The sequence below is a fragment of the Copadichromis virginalis genome, linkage group LG9 (genome assembly GCF_057382275.1).
Source record: "Copadichromis virginalis isolate Kocher_CV1m ecotype Utaka linkage group LG9, C_Virginalis_male_GT1.1, whole genome shotgun sequence".
In the NCBI taxonomy this organism is placed as follows: domain Eukaryota; kingdom Metazoa; phylum Chordata; class Actinopteri; order Cichliformes; family Cichlidae; genus Copadichromis; species Copadichromis virginalis.
In genome coordinates this window covers 10821115-10846919 of record NC_140626.1, presented here as the reverse complement: position 1 = coordinate 10846919, position 25805 = coordinate 10821115, and the positions used below count along the sequence as shown (strand labels likewise).

Genomic DNA, 25805 nt, shown 5'->3' with positions numbered 1-25805 from the left:
CCTGATAGACTTCCTCTCACACCTGTACTAAACCCACAGTACAGATTTGGGCTCAGCTTGTTTTTCTCACTCAACTGTTTTGGTGGCAAAAGGGGCCTCAGAATATCACCATGACACACTGACCACGACAAAAACACTCAGAGGAATCTTATTCTGAGTGGATGAGCAGTGGCAGAGACAAGCTGATAGAAAACACAGACACAGTGACACTGAACACTGGGTCATAGAGTGTATGTATGAGAATACAGAAGCTCAATATCTATGTTGACTCATGTTTGTGTGATTTACAACAGTACTTCAACACAGCTCACACTGTTACACTGGAGGCAAAAAATAACCCCCAAAAAGAACAAAGCAGGTGATTCTATCAGCTGTAATGGTGTCATCTGTCCACAAGGTGTCAGGATTGGTCCATTCACTGTTCAATCCTTTGATATCCATGAATTTGAAACACTTCTTGAGGCTATTACATCAAAGTGTGAACATTAAAGCCAAACTTTTCTGTCTTTTTTAAGGATGTTTCAAAACCAATATTTGCAGAAATAATGCAATTTGTTGTTGTTATTATTATTGAAGATATTACAAATTATTAAACTGCTGCTGAAGCAGTTTTCATTGAATAAAAACTGAGCTGAGAGTGCTCCACCTGTCCACCTGGAGTCTGCTTCTGTCTTGGTGACACAGGTCTGTCAGTTTGGTTTAGGGATTTGATTCTGGCTTTGGATAAGAGGGGGCCTGCTTTCAAATTCCATAGGAGCCCATGTGGTCCCTAATTAACTCTATGAAAATTTATGCAGTCCATGTTTAGTTAGCAATCGATCCAGGTTTCGTCAGTGTTTTACCTATGTTACCGGCAGCTGCAATTCACAGATGTTCACTGAACACCTTATTTAGGGTCAAATAAGAGGTGTGAGAAGAAGTTTCCAAAATACAAGAAAAAGTCATTCAAACAAATTAATTCTCAGTTAAAAGCTCTGTTACATCCAGTTCGATGAGCAATATAGTGTTCTGATTATTACAGTCCTACCTGAGAAGAAATGACCTGCTCTCATTATACAGAGTGAACAAAGAAAACAAACAATGAGACCTCTCATCCAAGAAGCTTCTTCAGTTCTAAAAGCAAAGGGCTGCTTTTTTAACCCTAGTAGGAGTTGTCCCTTAAAGAAGTCCCATCATTTTTTCTGTACAGTGACCTGACAACTAAGAACAGACAGACAGCATCTACTATCTTTTAGACACTACTGGGATTTGAGCCCGGGGACCTCCGACTTACTATATTGCTTTCTCGGCTGGCACTTTAACCAACTTAGCCACAGTGCAACCTAACCTCCCACAAAGATACGTAGCTAATCAACACTGAGAAATCAGGTATGTAAAAGCTCTGCGCTACAACCAGATCATCAGGATAACAGTCTGGTGAGGAGTAGTGGTGGAGACCAGGAGTGCATGCCAAAAGTACCTATGATCTCCAATTTCTAACCTCTTTGAAAAGTTGGTAGGGGATTTGCTAAGGACATAGGAAAAGAGAAGAGACATTCAGTGAGATTTGGATAGACCTTAAACTAGCCTGTCCTTAACAGTGATGTTCACCATTATGAAACTACAATTTGCATAAGATGGGCTACAAAACAAAACACTCAGTCCACACGTTGAGCAGAAATTAAATGAAGCTTATGCATAAGTTCAGTAAGGAAGATCTGTAGTCATTCATATGCCTGCTTTCCTGGGTGTTTGGTATCACATGTCAGCACAACAGGGACAAATGTCAACATAGTATACTCAAATAAAAGAAAAGAATACTTCCGCATGCCAGTAGATTTCAGGTTTTTTTTTACATCCCCCACTTTGCCATGCCAGATGTGCCACCTCCTTCAGCCACTGAGCAAGTCTTTTCATGATGTTGTGTTGACTGTTTTTCTACAAACAAGTAAAATATAATGCCTGCAAACTGTAGTTGTGTACTGTCTATGGGGGAAAGTGTCAAAAATATGTGGAACCAAAGATCCACACATCCAGATACCACATTGGTCTTTGCTGTTCACTGACAAGTGAACTGATTGTGTTCATTTTAAGCAGTTCGCATCACTGCATTAATCGGGTCCTTTTGACTGTACTGGGGGCTGTAATTCACACAGTCAGTGTCCTGTTGCCATGAATATGATCTGAAACCAGCAACTGAGCCCATAAACTCATCACTCTCTTTCCTGTACTTTCTCAAATAAAGTTGGCATTAGAAGCATGTATTTTGTTTAGTTATAACTATGAAGGCTGGTGTAATTGTACTGAGTACTGCTACTGCAAATCAAAATCAAAAATCTAAGGTTCATTGAGATGTGCGAACTTGTAGTACTTTTTTATGTTGAGACTTAAAGTTTTCATTATTATTATTATGTAGTATAAAATTTAGAATGTCATGACAAATACGTTAAACCACATAATTTATGGAAATATGCTATAATTTAATGACCAATACATTAATTGTCTTTAGTGTATAGAGATGGTGGCATTTGGACTTTGATCGATTATTATGTGCAGATGAACTGACTGAAATTTTGTATGTATGCATAACTTAAATACATACTTTTAAATATGTCACTGGCAGGACGGCTCTTTCAGGGTATCATCATAAGTTGAAAGAGATTTCCAGTGATGGTCCATCTCTCTAACAACAATCTTCTTTTCCTCCTCGAGTCTTCTTACTGCCATGATGATATCGAATGCCCTTCTCTTTGCTCTGAGGCTGACAGAGTCTGAAATGCATTTAGAACAAAGTTAGAGACCAGTTCACAAAGAACGTCTGAAGTCATAAGTGATTTTAGGTTGACAGCTGAAGCTTGTGCTTCACGTGTGCTTGTTGTTGCTGCTTAGAACGAATAAGATAGCTGCACTTAACATAAAGTCATTGTGCAATCAGCATCAAACTTTTGAATCTGTTTTTGCTCAACTTCTGCCCACTCCTTTATATCACCGACACAGTCATCCAGTTGACTGTCAGTCACTGCCAACCGAAGCTGGCTTAGAAGAGCTTTTGTGGCCCACATTAAAAAGTTGGGATTAAAAAACAAAACATTAAAGACATGTTTACTCCAAACATTTAGAACACAGAGGAGTAAGCATCTAAAAATACAATACCAATATCATTATCTTCTGATATTGGTGGGTCAGAGAGGTGGCCAGGTTGTCTAACATTTGTTGGTTCCAGTGCATGGTCATAAGAGTTAGCATGTCTGTCCTGCAAACAAAGGAAACATAATGTTACCATTTTCTCTCGTCATAGTTGGACACTTCAAATCTAGTGCAGGATTTGGCCTTCTCACATGCTTTGGACTAATGTTTTGTGGTAACTGCAATCCTTGAAAGAACGACACTGCTCCACCTCCTCTCCTAGTGTCAAACCAGCCCCATCCTGATATGCTCCACTCCATTTCACCTGGATATAAGCACACGCACACACACAAATGCACATACACACAGAGATAAAATAAAAATAAATGACTCAAAAGGTGTTTGTGTTGCTGTGAAGTGTTCAGATAACGTGATTAAAGTCAGAATTCCATATCTGACATTTGAAATCATTGACTTTGGCATGAAATACTGAAAGAAATGGCTTCATGCTAAGAAGGTGCTGGAGCTCTGGACAGCTTTTTGTTACTCTTTCACGTTACGGCCAATACTCGCAGACAACATCCATGCAGAAAAAGTGATATGTCTATTGGCCAGCTTTTGTTGCAGGTACAAGGCATAAGCAAAAATGTCACCCCTGTACATATTTAGAGCACTGAGCAGCACTCCATACCTACACACTGCAAGCTCCAGTCCCTCCTCATCTACCTTGCTGCTGGATCTTTGGGAGGTCTCTCTGGCTGCTGACCATTCCCCTCCACAAACACCTCGTCCACAGACCTAAAATGCATTTAATTGCTGCTGACAATGATTTACGCAATCTCCTCAGGGTTAAAGGTTACCGTAATTCTATCTATGTAATTATAGTGTTCAGTCTTACATGTCTGGATGTGCTGTGCATATAGTGCGCACATCTTCCCACATCTTCATCCTTTGCTATGAAGCTGCCGTCAAACATGGCCTGTTCCTCACATCTGAACAAAACAGCAATACATAATACATAATGATACAAACATTGCTACTACACATATTTTGCTGTACCCAGCTACATTCTTGAAATGGTAATGCTTGCGGTTTCCATCCACTGAAATTGCAAGCATGTCTGGGGCACATGCATGACATGTGAAGGGATCCTCCTTTAAAATCTTGTCTAATTCATATCTCACGGCTTCCCACTCAAAACAACCTGTCTGACAGTGGAGATCTTCCCCATCTGGTTTAAAATGAAAGACGTCAACAGAAAACAAATACGCTATAAGTGACTTTTAAATCCCCAATAAGATTCTGTGGTTTGTTTAATGTGCTTTTGTGTCAAAACAAATGACTTTCCTGTTTCTCTGTACAGATATTTCAATTAATTAATACATTAAATGTATGGATTTGTGTCCATACAATCTATATCTTCAAATTATCTTGAGTGAAACAGTACTGACCCTTATGTGAGTGAGTCCTGGTTGATCTTGACCCCGCATAGAGTCCATTTCCATCTTTGTCTCTTTTTTTCCAGTTTACTGTTGGTTCAGGTGGTTTCACTGGTACTGGAGCTTTCTTTTGCTTCAGCTCACCAAGTAAGTCATCAAGGTGTTAAAGCTCATCAATTAGTTCCTGCTGATCAGTCAGATTATCTAGGACAATTAAAGGTTGTTGAATTTTGAAGTCACTCATGGGAATAAGCAGAAACACACACACACACACACACACACACACACACACACACACACACACAGAGAGAGAGAGAGAGAGAGAGAGAGAGAGAGAGAGACCAATAGAGAGGCAGAAACAAAGACAAACAAATAAGGGCAGCAGTAAGCACAAAAGACTGACGTGGTTCTTAAAAGTGCCTTTGGGAGTTTTTCAAAAAGCAGATTTAGGAAGCACTAATAGGCTGATTGATGAAGAACTGTTGAGAACATTTTTCTTTGTTTTTGATGCAAGTTACCCAAAGTCATGCGCCCAGGTTCGGGAATTCCTTCACACTAGCATCTATCCCAGGAATACATGAATCCCAGGACATGAACCAAATATGATCAAATTAATGAGGGCTCGTTTAGCTCTGATGGAAGCGTAAAATGTCGCTCACAAAGGTGTATGAAATGATCTGAGAGGGAGATTCCCACTTGCCACTTTTCCCAAGTGTTGATGTACGTTAAGCACTGAAAAATCATCAATTCATCCGTTTTTTAAAGTTAAAAGTTTTTACATGTAATTTGTTCTAAAAATAGAGCCGACTTTACATAGCATGTCTTCATGTTTGTTAACATGTACATGTGCTGTAACCAAAGACTGATTTTGTCATGAACTGGCTGTGTGGAGGCAGATGAGAACCCAAACGCAAAACTCACGGAAATAAAAAGCTGAACTCAAAATCACTGCTTTATTGCAGGCTTCACAAAGAAACAGAGCTAAACTGGGAATGCTAACTGAGGGAACACAGAAAAGCACACAGGTTCAGCGAGGAGACATTGACAACACGACACCAAACTGAGGGAGACATGCACATAAATACACAGAGGGTTAACGAGGGAAGTGGGAGCACACGGGAAACACAGCTGACACAGATAATCATAACAAGACACGGCAGGAGTAACACAACACTGATGGGAGACTGTCAAAGTAAAACAGGAAGTACACAGAGGTGCAGACAGGAGGAGAGAGAGAGACAGGAGAGCACAGGCATAGCGGGCTGGGGAAACATGGAATAACACACAAGGAGGGGAGACGAGGGCTCACAGATACACAGAGGGGCACACAGGGGGTAAAAGTCACAAGGGGAAATCAAATAAGAAACAACTTAACAGAGCAACCCAGGAAGCATGGCCTAAATAAAGAACAAAATACAAAAAGACATGAAAACTAAGAATGCTGGGCCAACATGACCCAGGATCATGACAGATTTGAAGTAATGGATATAATATAATGAAGTATATACTTTTATGTTAATTGCATTTTACTTTCATTGATATATTTTTTATGAATTTTGGTGTCTATGTTCTGTGCATCACATGACAATAAAAAGATTTTTTTAAACAATCTGCTTTGGATCTAGTTTTTTATAATAAGTAGAAATCTTATGTTATGGTTGACGTGGAGGACTCACACGAAGCGCCTTGAGGCGACTTTTGTTGTGATTTGGTGCTATATAAATAAAATTGAATTGAATTGAACATGCAGGAATCCGAAGTTAGAAGCTCACAAGGAATTTATTTACATGGTTCTCAGGGTGTATATAGAAAAGGTGCAGAGATAGTGCTATGTACAAAAGTGGGGGGACAGGGCTCCAGGGAAATCCAGGGGAAAAGGCACTCGCTCCTTTCAAACAATCCACGCACACAGTCAGGCTCTCTCTCTCTGACACTCACCACACAGGATACAGGTAAACAGTCCAGGGATGCGAGTCAGCAAAGAACAGCAGTCACTCCCTGGCTTAAATGCTGGCCACACTAATGAGGCTCGGGTGTTGTTTCCTCTGAGGGGCGTGGCTGAGGGCGTGAGCCCGCAATGAGTTCCGCCTCAGCGAGAAAAAGAACGAGAGAGAGAGAGAGAAAGGCAGAAACAGCTGATCAGCGCCCTGCTGATCCTGGCTGTGACATTTTAACCCAAACGTTAATTGTAATATAACCCTTGTGATGGGTTTGAGTTTCGACCCAATTTTTGGTAACCTCAGCTTGGTCAATTTAACACAATTTTTGGACAGTTATCGTAACCCAGTGTGCTGGGTCAAACCAGTAACCAAACCCTGTTAAATTGAAAAAAGCCAGCGTTGGCTCGGTCCATATTTGACCCAGCGTTTGGTTACAAATTAGATCATTTTTAACCCAGCATTTTTTCGTGTGGTATATTTGAACTGGGACGCTCTCAACCAGTTGTGTGTGCAGTAATTTAAAGACTGAAATTGTGCCTAAAAAGGATCGGATTATAATAGTTGGTGATTTTAATATTCATGTCTGTTGCCCTGATGGTCTGCTGGCTCAGGAATTTTTAAATGTATTCAGTCATTTTCCGTTTACAGTCCGTTGAAGGCCCTACACATCAGCAGGAGCACACTCATGACCTGGTGTTATCATATGGTTGTAATTGACATTTCTCGTGTGCATGAGTTTAAAGTTCACACTCCACCCCGCCGCTGCTCTCTTCTCCTCCACTTTTATGAAGAAAATCTTTACCCTGAGATTACTTATTGGGCCCACCCCAGATGAGCTTCCAGGAAACCTGTACTCAGACCATGAACCCTGTGAACCCATTAAAAACCAGGCTCTCAAAACGTGTTCCTCAGCCCTGGTTAAATGAATCAACCCGAGCAGTCAGGCGTCAGTGTAGGAGAGCAGAGTGAAAGTGGAAGAAAGACAATTTGCAGGTTTCTTTTGAAATGTTAAAAGAATGTTGGAAATTTGATCAGAATACGGTGAAAATGAGAGAAACAGATATTTTTCTCAGATCATTGTGTTAAATTGTCATAATCGCCATGTTCTCTTTAAGACTATCAGCTCTACTCTAAACAACCCTGAAAGCCTCTGCTGACACATGTCATCAGTTCCTTTCTTTCTTTGTAAACAAGGTCGAGTCTGTCATGTCAGCAATAGTACTTCCTACAGATGACCCATCAGTGTTTATTCCATGACTGTAAACATGTTTCCATTTGTCACTTCAGTCTTTACTCTGAAATACAGGAAATGACATCATGGCTCAAAATTTTTGTCGTTCAAACAATTCTTTATTTAACATTTTTTTAACTTTATTTAACAAAATACATTCAATAAAAACTTGAGAACAGGAAACTGATTTTTACTCCAACCACTGAAAAAAAAAGGTAACAACTGAACACAAACACTACAGAGGAACAATTTATAAAGATTAACATTGAACTACAGGAACAGTTTGATTCATGGCCTCATTTGAACTTTAAGGAGAGCCGACCTGAGCTCTGTGGAGCCTGATCTCCAGGGTTTTAAGTTGGACTCTGAAACCAGAGGATGTTTCTCTCTCTTCAGAGTCACTCTGATCCTGTGATGGGAACGATTTCAGCCCTGCGTGATCGCGCTGATGTTTGCACAGAGCAGATGATGAAGTGAATGTTTTGGCACATTGGTAACAGTGAAACAGTTTATTAGTAACGTGGGATCGTTTGTGTGCAGAGTATGAACTGAGATTACTGAAGCTCTTGTCACACTGCTCACAGCTGTAGTTTCCTTCCATGTGTGTACGTTCATGCTCGTTACGACTACCTGACTGTGAGAAGCTTTTGTCACAGTGTCTGCACTTGTATGGTTTCGCTCCTGTGTGGACTCGTTTGTGTGTTTTAAGGTGACCTGCAGTGGTGAAGGATGACCCACACTGATCACAGAGGTGCTTCTTGACCCCACTGTGAAAGAGTTCATGTCGTTTTAAGTCAGCTGATGTGGGGAAGCTTCTCCCACATTCTTTGCAGTATTTCAGTTTGTCTCCAGTGTGTTTACGTTGATGTATTTTTAGGCCGGCTTGCTGACTGAAAGTTTTTCCACAGATGTCACAACGAAAGTCTTTCCCACCACCACAGCGATGACAGGGTTGAGAAGTGGATCCATCTGTGTCGCTCTGCTTCTAAACAAAGACACAAAGACAGTGTAAGTCAGTCCTTCAACACTTTTATCCTGAAAGTCGCCTGAAATAAAGAGCATCTCTGCAGACGTCCAATTACATTTTACTGTTTCGATTAACACACTCAGTTTACTGGGCTACAATAACTACAATACTACCACCATAATACTACAGCAATACTTATTTAATATTACAGTAACATCTGACTTACACTTAAATGAAATGAAAACCTGAATAATGGCTCAGAGCTACTCTTCGGTGCAGTAGAAGTGCTAACATGCTAACACAATTTAATGAGCAGACTTGTTCCAAACAGTCAGACTGAACTTACAAGAATAAAATAAAAATACAAACCTCACAGTAACTGCACTTGTAGAGTCTCTTTCTGGTGTGGATCTGTTGGTGTTTTCTCAGGTACTGTGGAGTTTTAAAAGTCTTCTCACACAGGTCACATTGATAAGGTCTCTCCTCAGTGTGGGTAAACATGTGGTGTTGTAAGTGTGCGTCTGTTGTAAAGTATTTACCACACTGATCACACCAGTACACATCTTCTCCGGAGTGAATGCGTAGGTGTATATTTCGGCTCCATAGCCGGCTGAAAGTTTTTCCACAGATGTCACAGCTGTATGCCTTAATTCCAGAGTGGGTAACTAGATGACTCTGTAAGTGGCTACTTCGAGTAAAAGCTCTGCCACACTGATCACAGCTGTAAGCTTTAACTCCACTGTGGACGACTTGGTGTGTTTTTAGGGATTTCTTCCAGGAAAACGACTTTCCACACAAGTCACAGCTGAACGGTCTCTCTCCAGTGTGGATGAGCTGATGTTGTTTTAGTTTAGACTTCAAAGTAAAATCCTTCCCACACTCGTCACAGGTGTTTTTTCTCTCTCTCTTTCTTCTGTGAGGTTTGTCGGCCTCCTGAGAGCGCTGACTTCTCGGTCCATGTTGGTCCTGCAGTGACAGAGATACAAGCAGAGGCAGTGAGTGAAATGCAGTCATTGAACAAACTGAAGCTTCAAACTCCCTCCATTAACACTAGTCAGGGCTCGCAAAATTTCAAAATCCCTGGTAGCCCTTTGGGCAGGGACTCAAAACAAACAAAACATGAAACACAAATTACAACATGTATAAAAATTACAATCATCAACTCAAATACTTGGTTCTAATTGAACAGAAATTTCTATGAACTTGTAAGAACTGTGTAGAACATGAATCAGTCTGTGTCAGATCCTGAATTCAAAATTTCCACTGAAGTCACGGGTAAGTGACAAGTGGAACCAAGATCTAGGACATTTGCTTTTTGAAGTTTGCAAAGACTGCTAAATTTTGCCAGTGGTAGTTCACTCTTTACAACATAGTACGCTGTTCTAAACAGATTTTTCAGGTTTATTTTTAGTATGTTATTTGCAATTGTTGTTTGTTCTGGGAAAGATATTGCAGACTGAGCAATAATGCATTTCTTGCATTTCTCATGGGTTCTAATGGGGGCCTTTCTTAAAATTACTGGTCCCAGTAACAAAGGCGCTTGTCGACTCAGAAATCGAGGGAAAACCAACAACACACCCGGCAGAACATTATGTTATTTATACAGGTGCACATAAGTGGTCCGCATGTGCGCATTCGCTGTCAAAATAAAAGACGCGCACCAGATAAGAAGTTGCAACGCGCGTGTGGCGGGGCGTGGCCTGCGGTGCCGTGCAGAGATGGCGGACGCACCTGCACGGCATCCGCAATCACGCCCCGCCGAATTAAATATTGTACTGGGTCCTGTGGTTGTATTGTTGTGATAGTGTTGAGCGGGCAGCGGGAGAGCTGCAGCTCTGTGAGTATTGTGGACAGCAACCGTCAAAGCTTTAATAAAAAGCATCAAAATGCCACTGGGTCTGCCGTGTATGTTTACAGCGCGTTTGCGTCCATATAAAAAGTACTGTTTTTGTCCGCTAGAGTGGGATTTTCACGGCACATTCCGCACCACATCTCTGTGCGTTCATCATTTGTTTGAAGCCAGCTCACCTCCTGCAACCACTTTTCCGAGAATACGCGCTTCTTTTGTGGTTTGGACTCCTTCTGACATTTCTTTGGAGGTGGAGGAACACCAAAGTAATTGCTTAAAGGAGCTTCTTCAACATCTTTAAGAGTTCTAAACAAATGTCTGTCCTCCTCCAGAAAATCTTATGTATGCAAACACGCGTTGCAACATCTTATCTTGTGTGCGCTTTTTATTTTGACAGCGAATGCGCACCTGCGGACCACTTATGTGCAGCCCTGGTTATTTAGCTCGTCATATTGCAGCCACAGAAATTCTTTTGTCCATGAAACCATAAAGCTGCACTGTCTTATTTGGCTCAGCAGAACTGAAATATAAATCCTGCTGCTTTTACACACGCACTCACATAAGCTCAGCGATTCTCTGCGCGATCAACCTCTCACATGTTTAAGCTTGCTGCGGGAGATTTCACTTGTCATGTTTGCATAGTAAGCTAACGATTAATAAGACGATGTCAGAGGAATTGGTGCACAAATTATCATCACTCACAGATCAGTGCTGTCGCTCTCTATACACAGTTCGCGCGATTGCAAAGTAAAACCAAAAAACAAGCGCAAATTCAAACGCAATTTCAATATGTCACATATTGACAGTGGCTCACCGATGCCAAAGACATAATTACCCAGCTACATTTCCAAAAGAATGTAAAAGCATTGACATATATTTTTCCTTCCTATGATAGCCCGACGGGCAGGGCAGAGATAGATTTTGGTAGCCCGACTGGAAAAATCGCTAGCCCCGGGACGTCAGGCTAGCGATTTTGCGAGCCCTGCTAGTTTTAAACCTGAAGGTGGAGTGTGGCACCAAACACCTTAAAGGTCCCCTATCCCCACCTACTGGTAGTAGTACACATTACATCCAACCTGGTGTTAAAGATAATTAATCATTGTTCAAACACTCTAAAATCATTCCCATCCCTCCTACTTGTACACAAATATTAATGCTAACACTCAGAATAGTAATAAATGTTGTGGCAGGTAATTTCAAATGCAGCGATTCTATCAGCCCAACAAACATCAGCAAACACACAAACTGTTTGTGTGCAGTTTGTCTCACAATGTGATTTAAAGACTGCAGTAAAATCCTCTGCAGGTTAGTGCAGGATAAGCAGGCAAGTTTACTGTAATGTGATGGATTTAAGTAAAGAACAGTGTGTGACTGGTGCACAGTGACTGTGGTGCTCATGTCAGAGTTAGATTACATCAAGTGTAGCAGAGATTAACTTAAACTTAAGCTCATGATGCTGACATTCATTCACTGAGCTCCACCCACATACCAACAGTATAGTGTCTAATATAAAGACAGTGTACTGTCAGTGTAGAGAAAGGAAATCAGCCAGGACAACTCATGAAACATCTGCTGACATCTGGATGAATTCACAGAGAGCAGCATGTCAGCTGATCACAGCCTGTACATTAAAAAAATCTACTGGAGCTCTCAATAGAAATGATTGTGAGCTGTGACTCTTTTCCCCACACTGAGCCACTACAGCTGATGTTAGGGTTGAATCCTGCTGAATCCCACTTTAACATCTTCCCTGCTCATTTTGATGTTTAGAGGCAACGTCACCGTCTAAGATGTAGGCATTGTATACATTGTATACATTATTTCTACATTACATTAATATTGCACACGGTTCTCTTAGTTTAGCATAAAATATACATATCAGTACTTCAGCTTTTAATGGAGTATTTCTTAACACTAGTATCTGTCACCTTCTGTGTTGAGCTCATTGTTTTCTCTGCAGTGGCTGAGCTGAGTCCAAGTAGCTGAAATTTCCTCTGCTGCTCCGTCAGACTCTTCTCCTCCTCCTGATCAGCTGGGACAGAAAACAGAACTTTGTTAAGCTCCACACTGCACTGAAGAGTCAAAGTGTCTTATATGTTCATCTGAGAACACACAGAACACATTTTAGCTTCCTTGGGTGGACAACTTGTTTGAAACAAACACAAAAGGTTTGAGCACCGATACCAAATTCAGCAGTATGGCACACCAGTACCAGGAGAGCAATTAACTATGTGCACGTTAGCATATGCTACTTCCGGTGCGGAAACTCCTGTGGGGAGCTTTGTTTCCGGTGTCCTATTCGCGCCTGGTTTACGGTCCAAAACAAGTTAAACAAATGAATGAATCAAGTGGCGATTTACATTTCTATAGATGTCTTGGGCATTTACCCAATATATCTGTAAATGATGTTCATCGACTTGTCGATATTTTCCCCCCGCGCCTCAGAGCAAAAGAGAAAAGGGATTCAAATGTTATATTTCTCAGCTGTCCCTCGTTTATTGCGGGTGTTATGTTCTAAAAATAACCAGCGATAGGTGAAATCAAGTAGACAATTTTATTTTTTGACAGTGCAAAACGTTTGGTGGACATCGTGGACATACAGTACTGCACTTCAGAGTCACACTGCTAGCGATCGATGCAGCGATTCTGTACTGTACAGGAGAGACGTCACGGAGGAGATCGTCTGCAGCGATCAGGACGCAGGACACAATGTGACGTAAAAAAAAAAGCATGCAAACTTGCACTAAAAAATCCGTGAAACAGCGAGGTGAAAGGTGAACCACGTTATAGCGAGGGACCGCTGTAATTTTGAAGGTAAGTCACAACATACCCTTCGTAAATACTAATGTATAGAAACCGTTACCAGCAATCATTCATTTTTTGTGTGGCTTTTTTCACGGTTTGTTAACATGCTGTGTAGGTGTGTACTTGACTAGCTGATATCGACATAATGGGGGAAACATCTGGTTTGACTATTCTTCACCTGTAGTTTGAATGCTGAACATTTGCCTGTTTAAATCATAAGACCAGTCACTATACAGAGATGTGCTTCTGAATGTGGACAATGTGTCTTCTGCTGCAGTAATGCAGTTCTGCTTGTGTTGAGTGATGTAAACAACTGATCGATCTAAACTCTTTAAACGTCAAAATTGATCATTAGATTTTTTTATGACACAACAGCGGTGAGTGTTCCCACCTTCTGCTCTTTGTAACTTAACGCAATCTTTCCGTTTTCGAGTTTTGGACATGATTTTGGAGTATATCTTCGCAGTAGCGATTGACCGCAAAGTAAAGCTACCGGAAATGCACAACCCCACATCCGGTCTCAAACCAGGAAGTTAGCATTGTCTCGTGCACATAGTCAATTTCTCTTTGAAAAAGGCCCTGGCAAAGAACGAAAACAGAACAATCAATGGGTAGAGTGTTTCCCAACCACTGTGCCGCGGCATATACGTGTGCCGTGAGAAATGATCAGGTGTGCCGTGGAAGATTATCCTATCTGGTCAGCAAAGAGGCACAGAAAAGAAGATCAGACACCAGCGAGGGAGGATAAGAAAGACAGACGCAACAACATTGTCATCCCCTATGTAGCCGGTGTATCAGAAAAACTTCAAGCAACTTAAAGAAGTCCAGACGCTTTTCTTTGCAAGCTCCTTTGACAACATGTTGGGTCTTTTGGAGCCGGAAGTGACCTTATATGGATGAACGGTGGTGCTAGCTAGCTTGGTTAGCAAGCTGCATTCATAAACTGTGCAGGTGCCACAGAGATGCTAAGTAGCCTTAATAACAGATTAATAAAATAACAGAAACTCTGATTACAATGAGCTCATTTAAAAGCTTTCTTCTAATAAAATTATTTTCTTCTCTGTTTCACAAATTTTTTGCTGATATCTTTCTGTGAACTAGTTTATAGCAGCTTGATTTAATTTAGTCAGATTTTTTTCCCAACTGGTTCACAAAAACTTGAGAAGAGACACCAAGGAGAGCAACAGAAAGCCTCATTCAGGAGCTAAACTCAAGATTAACTAAACTCGGATTAACATTAGCTCGGTGCTTACCTTTAAATCAGTCTTGATAATAATCTGAGAGAAAAACGCCATAAAGCGGGAACTCGGCTTCTTCTTCTTCTTCTTTTGGATTTTTTGGGCGGTTAAAGCTTTAAGGCGCATTACCGCCACCTGCTGGACTGGACTTTTCATGTCCCAAACATCATCAATTGGCCACAAATTTGTTGGAGTTTCTGTTAATAGAAAAGATGGAATTCAAGGATCTTGTTATTTGGTTTCTTTGTTTTCACCATTTACTCTACAATTTTCTGCCAGTGTATAGCAAACCCCACAGCTCAAATCAATGAAGAATTTAGTATTTTTAACATATTGCTTAAGCTGGAACCAGCAGCTATATAGGCCTAATTTTTAATCCAAACATGTGATAGAGGTTTACCACCAGGAGAAGCAGACTGTAAATAAAAGACTGTGCTACTGAAAACCGTTAGTCTGACTTTGGATTGTAAATATGTTTCCATTTGTCACTTTTGTATTTGTATATGCAGTAGCGTTTTTTGATACGGGCGACACGGGCGGTTGCCCGGGGCGGCATAGTGGTGGGGGGTGGCATCACGGGCATCGGCAAAAAAATAAATAAAATAAAAAATAGCTCGTAGCTGAGAACTCCCGCGGCAGATAGTAGGGGCGGCATTTCAACATTAAAAACTCCAAAGAAATCTAGTGGCTTTCGTGTGTTGAAAATCCCTCACTCTGTTAAAAAATTGACAGATTGATTGTGCATCCAAGTTGTGTGCTAAGAAAACACATACAGATCATTCAGTTGGCTCTTACTTGCAAGACAGTTTGGACATCATTCATTTGCTATCTGATCCTCTGCTGGACGACACGAGAGGCTGAGACCACTGAAGACTGTCATCAGAACTGTCTAAATTATCTGAATGGAAAGAAAAAGGTTTGAAAAGGGTTTATTTGTACCATCAACTACTTACAGACTAACAAAGAGCATCAAGAGAAGAAAACATGGAGTAATAACATGAGCAGCAACCAGCAGAGGGTGCACTATCCTTCAGGTGAGCTGCTGAGCAAGGTGAGCTGTAACGTCCTTTAAATATTTGAGCAGAAATGCTGCAGCATTCACAGGTTTCCTTCTTGAAGACATGTGATCTGACAGGCTGAACGTTTCCTTGGTCCAAAAGAAGAAAAATCTGATTGAAAGTTTTAACCTTCTCAAGGCAGGCGTTGTAGATTTGCAACAGTTAAAAGCTAACAACCTGATTACCCCACATACATATTTTATGAGTTTTTCTTTTACTCAGAAGTACCACTGCACTTATTCTTTTGTGCATTAGCAACAAAAACTTAATTTGAGCCTGAGAGGCTTAACAGGGAGAACAGCTGGACAACATATGGAGACACAAAGAAATGAGAGGTTAGGGATTAGCCAGCAATGGAGGGTAAAGGTGATTGCGAGAACTGTTTGAAAAAGGCTTCGGAGACACAGGTGAGAATGAAACGGTTTCAGGTGACAGAGAGGCAGGATTTCAGGGGCCACATAGAAACTGTTGAACCTGTTACCCCATAAGTCTTTGTCTGTGGAGGTTCTCAGTCATCCAGGTCATGGTAGGCTAAGGAGCTTGGAAAGAAAAGAGACTGGACTTCTTTAAGTTCCTTGAAGATGTTTCAAACCCCCTTCTGAGAAGCTTCTTCAGTTTTAAAACCCAATGGTGGAGAGTCCCAGGTATTAATCAGAATTTTCTTCAAACACGACCTCCCGGTCCACTTCAGACCCAGCCACACACTCTGACACAAACTACTTGATCCCAACAACAAAACTCCCAAACACAAACTAAACAATATAGTGTTTGGTGTGCAGTACAGCGAGGAGTGCTCAGACCTATACATGGGAGAAACCAAACAGCCATATAATTTGGACCAAGAACGATTTCAGTTGTCAAATATTCGTCATTTTTTCTCACATTTTTCTCACATTTTTTTTTCCCTTTCCAATTTTCAAAAATACACAATGGCAGTAAAACAATATCAACATCCATTGTGTGTGTGTGTGTGTGTGTGCGTGTGTTTTCTTGCCTTGTCTCCTCACCATATAGAGTTGTGACAGACTTCCTGTTTCTGGCTTTAATCCCTCCACATAGCTACATTGCATTTTGCACACCCACTGCTGACTTTACCATCTTCATTACTTCAAACTGAAATCAATCTTCTTCTTTGTGCTTTGTCCAGGCTGCTTTTTTCCTCTGGCTGAGTTGTGTCTTTTGTCACCGCACACCTTCCCATTGCTTCAGCGATCGGGGTTTACAGTTGGGGATGACCTTCCAGCCGATTTCTCAAATGTGTTGCTACGAGCTCCTTTGAGAGCTCAGTAAGAAAGAGCCATCATGCACTGCTGATGTAAAAATGGCCATTCTTGAATTCAAGGTGCTGAGCAGTTGAAAAGGTGTAGTGTGGCAATGTAAACTTGTACCACAGCACCATGGGCCACCTCTACAGCAGCCACTCCTTTCTTGTTGACATAGCTGACTATGGTAAGGCTGCCATTGAATCCAAACTCTGTGCTGTAAACCTCGCAGGACTCAGAAGCCTTCATCAGAGGAAGGATGTCTGCCTTGTTCTATTGTAGAGTCCCCACAATAGTGTCTTCAGGGGACACCGTGGAAGAGTCACATTGGAAAAACGTAATCTGTGGTGATGTTGGTCTTGTGTTTCTGAGTCTACTACACAATGTGAATAACACAACATGTGTGATCTCAGGCTCAAAGAACGATCAGCATAGTTTTTCCAACCTGTTTCTCCATCTTCTACAACACCTGATTCATCTTCTCAGTCATGTGACCTGCCTCCGTCATCCAAAGGTTCCCCTGAGTGGGTCCTGCAGGTTCAGGGATGGACTGGAAGGAGACAGCATGGGGAGGGCCTGAGAGAAGTCCACGCACAAGCAGCAGTGTAATACTGTGATTTTACTATTGGTTCTTACAGCTGCGTTATTGAACATGGAGTTTCCTCTCAGTGTGTCATGTTTTTATTAGACCTGAAACTCATTCGGAATATTTGGCCTCGTGGATATCATCTTGCTCTCTACATAATTTGGACTGTTTGAAGCTCGAGCAGCTCATAAAATTGAAGGTTTTTAATTTGATTAAGAGTGAGTCAGAAGCTTCATTGAAGCCAGTGTTATTAATGATTTTTATTGCTCTTTGTTGTAATATATATATTGGTTAGAAATGCTCTTCATTAAGGACACCACCTGTCACCGGTTTAATAGCATGCAGTTCCTCACTGTGACCACCTGAGGGCAGTAACATGTCATCAGTCAGTAAATCTCTGCTGACAGTGTCAGTGATTCTATCAGTTTAATAATATCTGTGTTCACATATAAAGCATCATTATCACACTAATGAACATTAATCAATCAATCAATCAATCTTTATTTATAAAGCACTTTTCATACAAAAAAAAAATGTAGCACAAAGTGCTTTACATAGTTAAAAGCAGCCCACCCCACCCTCCAACTCACTCCCCACACTCTCATTAACATAAATGATGTGAATACACACATATCCCCCCCCCCCCACACACACACACACACACACACACACACACACACATATACACACACACATACACACACGCGCACACTTAAAGAGTAAAAATTGGGCTGGGCTCGCATGAGCCAAGTGAGGAAACACTATAACAGGGAGCCGTTTGCACCGGGAGCCGGTCACAGACCGCAGCCTCCAGGCTGGGCACACAGCAGGAGGGAGGCAAAGGAGCCCCCCAGCCAGGCTGAGAGGACCCCCAGAGACCCAGCAGCCACAGTCGATCACAGCCCCGGTGCAGAGAGCGCCCTCTGAGGAAACACTGGAGATATGACACAATAGGATATATACAGGGTAAAATGATAAAATAAATAAGAACAGGATACAATATAAATATAAATATAAATAGAGTAAGAAGATTAAAAAAATGAATAAGAATAAAATCAATAAATATTAGGTAAAGTCTAAATTAATAATAGAATAACAGGATAGAATAAATAAGCATAAAATAAATAAACGCTAAGTAAAAGCTAAATTAAAAAGGTGGGTCTTGAGCCTGTTCTTAAAAACATGTACGTTCTCTGCGGCCCTGAGCTCCTCCGGCAGGCTGTTCCACAGACGAGGACCATACCACTGAAAAGCTGCCTCTCCGTGAGTATGTGTCCTGACTTTAGGAACGATTAAAAGGCCAGTACCAGAGGACCTCAGGGTCCGTGAGGGTTCGTATGGTAAAAGCAGATCTGAGAGATAAGAAGGCCCAAGACCATTAAGACATTTAAAAACCAATAAAAGAACTTTAAAATCGATCCTGAAACACACGGGGAGCCAATGCAGCGATTCTAAAACCGGTGTAATGTGGGCCCGCCCTCTGGTCTTCATCAGCACACGAGCTGCCGAGTTTTGCAAAAGTTGTAAAGTTGAAATATTCTTCTTAGGAAGACCAGAGAGCAGGGCATTACAGTAATCAATGCGACTGGTAATAAAAGCATGCATCAGCATCTCCGTGTTGGCCCGAGAGAGAATAGGGCGACTCTGGCTATATTTTTTAGATGATAAAATCCAATTTTGGTTACATGTTTAATATGTGGGATAAAACCAAGCTCAGAGTCAAAAATAACACCCAGGTTTTTCACTTGTAGCGAAGGACATAGTGAAAATGCCTGTAATTTAGACAAGAGTTTCTCTCTCTGAGCCTCAGGACCGATGATTAAAACTTCAGTTTTGTCCTGGTTAAGCTGTAAAAAGTTTTCTGCCATCCAAGATCGTATATCTAAGATACAGTTAAAAAGGGCATCCATTGGTCTGGTGTCATCAGGAGACACGGAGATGTACAGCTGCGTGTCATCAGCGTAACTGTGGAAGTTCACTCCATGCCTCCTGATGACACTGCCGAGAGGGAGCATATACAAATTAAAAAGTACAGGGCCTAAAACCGACCCTTGAGGCACACCACATGTCATTCTATGGATCTTAGAGGAGCATGTATCCATACTCACCATAAAAGTTCTGTCAGAGAGATAGGAAGTGAACCAGTTGTGTACAGCACCAGAGAGGCCCACCATGTGTTTCAATCTGTTTAAAAGAATAGCGTGGTCTACTGTATCAAAGGCTGCGCTTAGATCCAGTAGCACCAGGACTGAGAGCTTTTGGGAGTCCCAGTTACATCTCAGATCATTTAAAACCTTTAGGAGAGCCGTCTCTGTGCTGTGGTTCACCCTAAATCCAGACTGGAATATCTCCAGGATCTGTCTATCATTGAGAAAATCAGTAATCTGAGTAAAAACAAGTTTTTCTAAGATTTTACTTAAAAATGGTAAGTTGGATACAGGTCTGTAGTTATTAAAATCATTACAATCCAAATTGCTCTTCTTCAGAAGGGGCCTCACCACTGCCGTTTTAAAGGCAGCAGGGAAGACACCCAACTGAAGAGAGCAATTCATCATGTATAAAAGCTCAGCCTCAAAAAATCCATAAAGTGTTTTAAAGAGTGAAGAAGGGATTGGATCTAAAAGACATGTGGTGGGTCTCACTGTGGAGAAAACTTTCTGAAGGTTCTCAGCATTAACCAGGACAAAGCTGTCCAGTGTCTCCTCAGGTACAATCGAGCCATCAGATGTGTTTACAAACATATCGCGATTAGATAAAATATCAGATCTGATGGCGCTGATTAGTGCTGAAACACTGCAGTGAATGTGTCCTAATGCCAGTATTATTGTATGTGAAGAGTAGTGGTTACTGACAGTGACCACTGAAGGGCAGTGATCCTGATAGTTTCTCTGAAACAGTCCAGAAGCCTGTCAGTGAAGCAGGATTGGACGCTCAGCCACGTAACTTCAGCTATAACTGTGTGTTTTCACTGTGATGAAGGTGCTTCATTACCATGGAAACCTCACATTCGCTAAATACTCTTTATACAAGTTATACACTCTTAGTTTAATACTAGATAGATTCAGACATTTCCCCCAATTCAATCAAATGTTTTTACAGCTTTTCTGTTTCTTATCGTGGCTTTTATTGTGAAACATCAGCAGCAAGAAGTGTGTTTTTCTCTGTGAAGACAAACGAAGTGTAAATTTGTGTGTTGGTGAGCTCACAATCAGTGATTGTGCTTCTCTTTTCTTTCCGAGGCCTCAGAAATGCTCACTCTGTTTGTACATCACTTATTGTCAGCAACAGAGCTCATTCTGCTTTGTGGACATAAACACATCTGTCATCACTTCCTCTTTGTTTTTCATGCAGCATTTTATCAAATTGAAAAACAAAAAAACAATAAATCGAATGTCTGTCAGAAATTTCAGCAGATATTTCACCAGGACACTTTGTGATAGTTTTCATATTTCATACAAACTAAAGTGATACACAACATATGCAGTGCCATACACACATATTTACATTTTTCATGTGTTTGATAACCAAGCTGGTACCAACATCCTGCACCATGTTCTTGTTCAACATTGGAAAAACACAAGACTACTTTCAAATCAGGATTGAAGCCTTTGCTGTTTATTAGATAAGCCATATGCATTATGATCCCTCAAAACAATCATATTCTGGTTATAACTGCATTTAAAACTATTGGGCCAATATTTTCAGCTTATATGGCTGAAACATTTTCAAATTATGAGCTTCCAACAATGAGTGAAACAGTAAGAGCATGTGGAGACTTTGGAAAAATCCCATTAAGAAAGAGAAATCAAACATTTGGATTCATTTTAAGGAGCTCAGGCTTGATGAAAATGCAGAGGAGCTGGTTGTGAACTGAGCTTCAGGCCTGAAGATGAAGAAATTTACAAGGAATCAGTCACATCATCAATCAACAGTTTAAAACATCAACTGAATCCATGAATCTGAAAACGTGTTTCTGAGTGAAAGAGACAGACATGTACAGACTGAACTATCTGTTCAACAGTCAGTGTTTCTCTAACAGGAGGACACTCTTTACACTCAACTCAGCACAGACACACTGAGGCACCCATAAAGACTTTTAATCCAGGATAAAGAGGTTCAGTGAATGTGGTGTTGAAGGTGTGGAGATGGATCAGAGTGTCAGAGGAGACTCTGTAGAAGGACAGAGTGCCAGCAGGAACGTCCACGTACACTGCTACTCTGTTAGAGACGGAGGAGGAGGTGGTGGTGGATACGAATTTGGTATCGTGACAAACATAAATAGGACCAGCATCAGAGCAATACAACCTCCAGGAATGATCATTCTCTCCAAAATAACAATCACTGCTGACACCTTTCCTTCTTATTCTTCTGTAACTCACTGTCATCCAAACCTCTCCTTTCCACTCGACCTCCCAGTAACAACGACCAGTCAGATCATCTCTACACAGCAGCTGATGAACATCAAATCTGTCTTCATGATCAGGATACGACTGAACCTCCATCACACATGTCACCTTCCTGTTGTTGTCAGACAGTTTGAGGTTTCTGTGTACTGTGTTTGTATCAATTGTGGGTTGACAGGAATCTGGTGGAGAGAACAAACACAATCCAGCTGCAGTTATTGATCCATCATCTGTTCACTGATTGACACTTTGATGCCTCCTGACATCAGAGATGTGAATGAGTGATGTGACAGTTTGAAGATGGTTGAATGTGTGCTGCTTTGTTTTCATGGATCACATTAAAAACACACTTACACTTCCTCAGACCTGGTCTCAACCACTGGACTCCAGCAGGCTCCACCCTGAAAGGAGGAGGGGGGTCAGACCAGCACAGTCTCTTTCAGCATGCACACATGGACATTACATCGCTGTCATACACATAATGTTAGACACTGATAATGGAACAGTCCAACAGTTTCACAAATACACTTCAGTCCCAACAGGTTCTCCCTCCCAAAGCATAACATTTTATTCTAGGTGAAAAATTGTCAATATGTTAGGCTTCCGGGCACCCAACACGTCCCCATGTTAGGAGATTGGAAAAATGAGGAAACATGAGAGCTGTTTGGAATTAATCTACGGATAAGGTATTGGTAAATACCGGAATTGATGGCTGCAGCCAAGTCTCTGTGAATAGTACAATGCTGCTGTCCTGTACATACTTGTTGACTGCAGTTTGTAATCTCAGTTTGTCATTTTTGTTGGTTATGGACCTGACGTTGAAGAGGAAGATACTCGGAAACGGTGGCTTAAATGGTTGTTTCTTTAGCTTTGCTAGTGCAGCCACGCTTTTGCCTCCTTTGTTTATGTTTCCTCATTGGCTTACCGCTGGGAAGAACCAACCATGGAGACCCTGGAGTTCTTAGTATGTCCTCCGGAATGCCATGGAAGTGGTGATAGTCCGACATAATGTTCCTTGCACAGTGTAAACTCAAAAGGTCGACTGTAAGTGGACTCCACTTGATGTATAGTAATAGAAAACGCATACACCCACACATATACACATGGAAAAAGTAAAAAACAAAGCACCGAATGTGAGGAGCAGTGAGCCGCTGCGTCTGTGTGTGTCAGCATCTTTAAATTTTCTGTTAAGTAGACTGAACTCAGTTTTTATCAACTTGTTATTAGAACTCAGTTTAAGTAGGTTACCAGTACTTTTCATCCAAAAAGTCGATCAACCCAGTTTATTTGAGTTGTCTTAAATTAGAAAAACTAAGTAAGATGGAAATTTTGCTTCTCAGTGCGGAAGGACAAAACAATATGGTTTGAAAATTCCATGTCACTGCTTTCCTCCTCTCTGACATAGATCAGTCCGCATGTTCATGGTGCACAGGGTTTTTTTTCTGAAATATGATGAGCAAACCTGGAAAAGCTTCACCCTTATGAACCTTTATAACGTTACATATTGTTAAACCCCGTATTTCTTTTAAGGCTTTTTTTTGTTGCCTTTGAACATCTGTAGCATCTCTTAATGTCAAATCTAGCCTTTCTTTAACAACATAAGCAAACTGCTTTTATATTTAATGAACATTTCTGTTTAATTACATGTTAAATAACAGTAATAATAATAATATCAATAGTATTTTTTTATTAAAACAATGTGTTTAGATACATGTTTGGTTGTGAAAGCGCAAAGCGATAAACTAGATTAGTGGCCTGTTAAATAGTTAAAATCTAGGTTGGCCTTAAAGTTGAAAATAAAGTAATTTAGCCTGTCCTTCTAAAGAATTCAGTTAAATCCCACAGTTGAATCATACGAAACATTTTAAGGTTGCCTATGTTACATATAAACACTGCCATATGTTTCATCTGGTTATTGTGCTTATAGAAGTTAGCTTTTAACAAGCATGTAATGAATACATTTAAATTAGGTGGTCTTTTTTTAAAACTCATATCTCTTTAGGCCTAAACTGGCAGTGCCAATACCACACATTCAGACACAGTAATAGATGGTGTTATTTGTACTATAGGTGCTAGTCTAATTTGCTAGTATGAGGTCTACATTGACCTTCTGTGTTGTAAGTTATAACGACTGACACAGTCATTAAGGATCAAAACAGCTTCCCGTCTTCTGTTATTAGACTTGAGATATGGCTGCTGTCTGCTGTTTTTGATGACTCCAGTAAATTGTACAGACATGCTGTGTAAGTGAATACAAACAACTGCAGTTTGGTCTGCATTTTTTGAAAGATCTTATCCCACAAACTTAGTTTAGAGCAGTGGTTCCTAAACCTTTTCCAGCCACGTACCCCCTGAGACATGTCACAAGGAGTGGATGCATAAAAAGAAATACTGCACAGTCGATTATTTCTCACAACCAAATAAATGTATTACTATATTTTAGTAATGACACAATTTTAATCACAAATGCTACTACTTAATAGCCTACTAGAAGTGTATCAAAAGATCTATTAGAATGAACCATTTTATTGAGAACATAAAGACCAGATGTGAACTTTCATTAAACAGAACTTTATTTAATGTGATGGATGTGCTTGGGCAGAGGCACACAGCTCTTCAATGTTTGGCTCATTTTAGGAAAGGCTTAGTCCTAATTTGTTTTCCACACAAAGTCTTGCTGTGTATCTTCTTTTCCTGTTTGGTAAAGCAGAAAACCATCAGTGGTGGTGAAAGGCATCAGAGTCTTGACAGAGTGCTTAGCCAATGCAGACTGTTCAGTGTGCAGTCCTATCCAGAAATCCACCAGGGTTTTTTGAGCATATTCAACTTTTAGAGCTCTGTCTGTGGTGATCTCAGTCAGGCTCTCCTGGTCAGATGCTGATAACAAAGTAGGCACAGTGGTAAATGGGTGTGTCTATGCAGTTCTTCCAGAGGTTTAACTTCTTTATCATGGCCTCAATTTTATCTTGAACATGAAAGAGAAAATATATCACACAGATAAGTCAGGCACATAAACATGTTTCAGGCTGACAGGTATTCCCTTTGCAGGAAGATCCTCTCGGTAGATGCTGCAGTGTACCCAAGAGCCATCTGGTGCAATTGCTTGCCCACACAAAACCACACCTCCATGTCTCCCAGTCATGGTCCGTGTGCCATCAGTGCAGATGCCAACACATCTGTCCCACATGAGTCCATGTGTGTTCATGAATGTGTCCAGCTTTTGAAAAATATCTACTGCAGTTGTCCTTTCTTCCAGTGGTTTACAGAAAAGTATGTCCTTGATAGTTCCTTCATGAATGTGGCGCTCATATACATCTCCACATATACGAGGAAATGCGCAAGGCCAGACACATCCGTGAGCTAATACAGTTGTATTGCGTAAAATTCAATGTGGCGTACGTGCTGAAGTAGCTGCTTCTCTTGGTTTATTTTTCAAATGGGAAAAATGTCTGCCCAATAGTTAAGGTTTCATTGAGATGTGAGACGATAACTTTGCACAATTATCACATTGTGGCAGGGAAAATTCACCAGTTTATACATGTGAACCCAAGCAAAATATAATTGTCATCATATTTGCACTTGATGAGATTGTGTTACAGTGCGAGGTGACATGCTTTCTCCCAATTTGAGGCTCTGCATCAGACCCTTCATCACTTTCCACATTACTGTCTCCAGAAGTTCAGAATCCATCTGCAGATGGGTGTTTCTAGCTCAAGGTCAAGCGAGGAGCAGATGTGACCTTTGACCAGCCGCTCAAGACACTTCATGATGACGGATGTGAGTGCAACAGTACGGTAGTTATTCAGACAGGAGACCACTGATTTCTTTGGTACAGGAATGATGGTGGATGTTTTGAGAGATGTGGGGACCACTGACTGCCTCAGGGAGAGGTTGAAGATATCGGTGAACACCCCTGCAAACT

The 25805-nt window shown here is 41.0% G+C and overlaps 1 protein-coding gene, 1 long non-coding RNA gene and 1 pseudogene across 2 annotated transcripts; all 3 read right to left on the bottom strand.

Moving 5' to 3' along the window:
* Positions 1 to 2696: 2696 nt before the first annotated feature.
* The window catches only part of LOC146701306 (uncharacterized), a 316606-nt pseudogene continuing 293497 nt past the window's right edge, over positions 2697 to 25805 (bottom strand).
* LOC146701329 (uncharacterized) lies at positions 7819 to 14653 on the bottom strand. The gene is made up of 4 exons (XM_085467636.1): positions 14590 to 14653; positions 12460 to 12563; positions 9052 to 9648; positions 7819 to 8700 (listed from the first exon to the last, which is right to left on the bottom strand). The coding sequence occupies exons 2-4, from the start codon at positions 12475 to 12477 to the stop codon at positions 8023 to 8025; spliced, it is 1293 nt and encodes a 430-aa protein (XP_085323762.1). The 5' UTR covers positions 12478 to 12563; positions 14590 to 14653; the 3' UTR covers positions 7819 to 8022.
* Positions 21074 to 23945, bottom strand: LOC146701328 (uncharacterized). The gene is made up of 2 exons (XR_014922172.1): positions 22238 to 23945; positions 21074 to 22065 (listed from the first exon to the last, which is right to left on the bottom strand). It is a non-coding gene; the product is annotated as an uncharacterized LOC146701328 (long non-coding RNA).

Coding starts and splice junctions, on each gene's coding strand:
- LOC146701329 (XM_085467636.1), bottom strand. Junction 8,701..9,051: donor ACAAGTGCAGTTACTGTGAG/GTTTGTATTTTT, acceptor GTCTTTGTTTAG/AAGCAGAGCGACACAGATGG.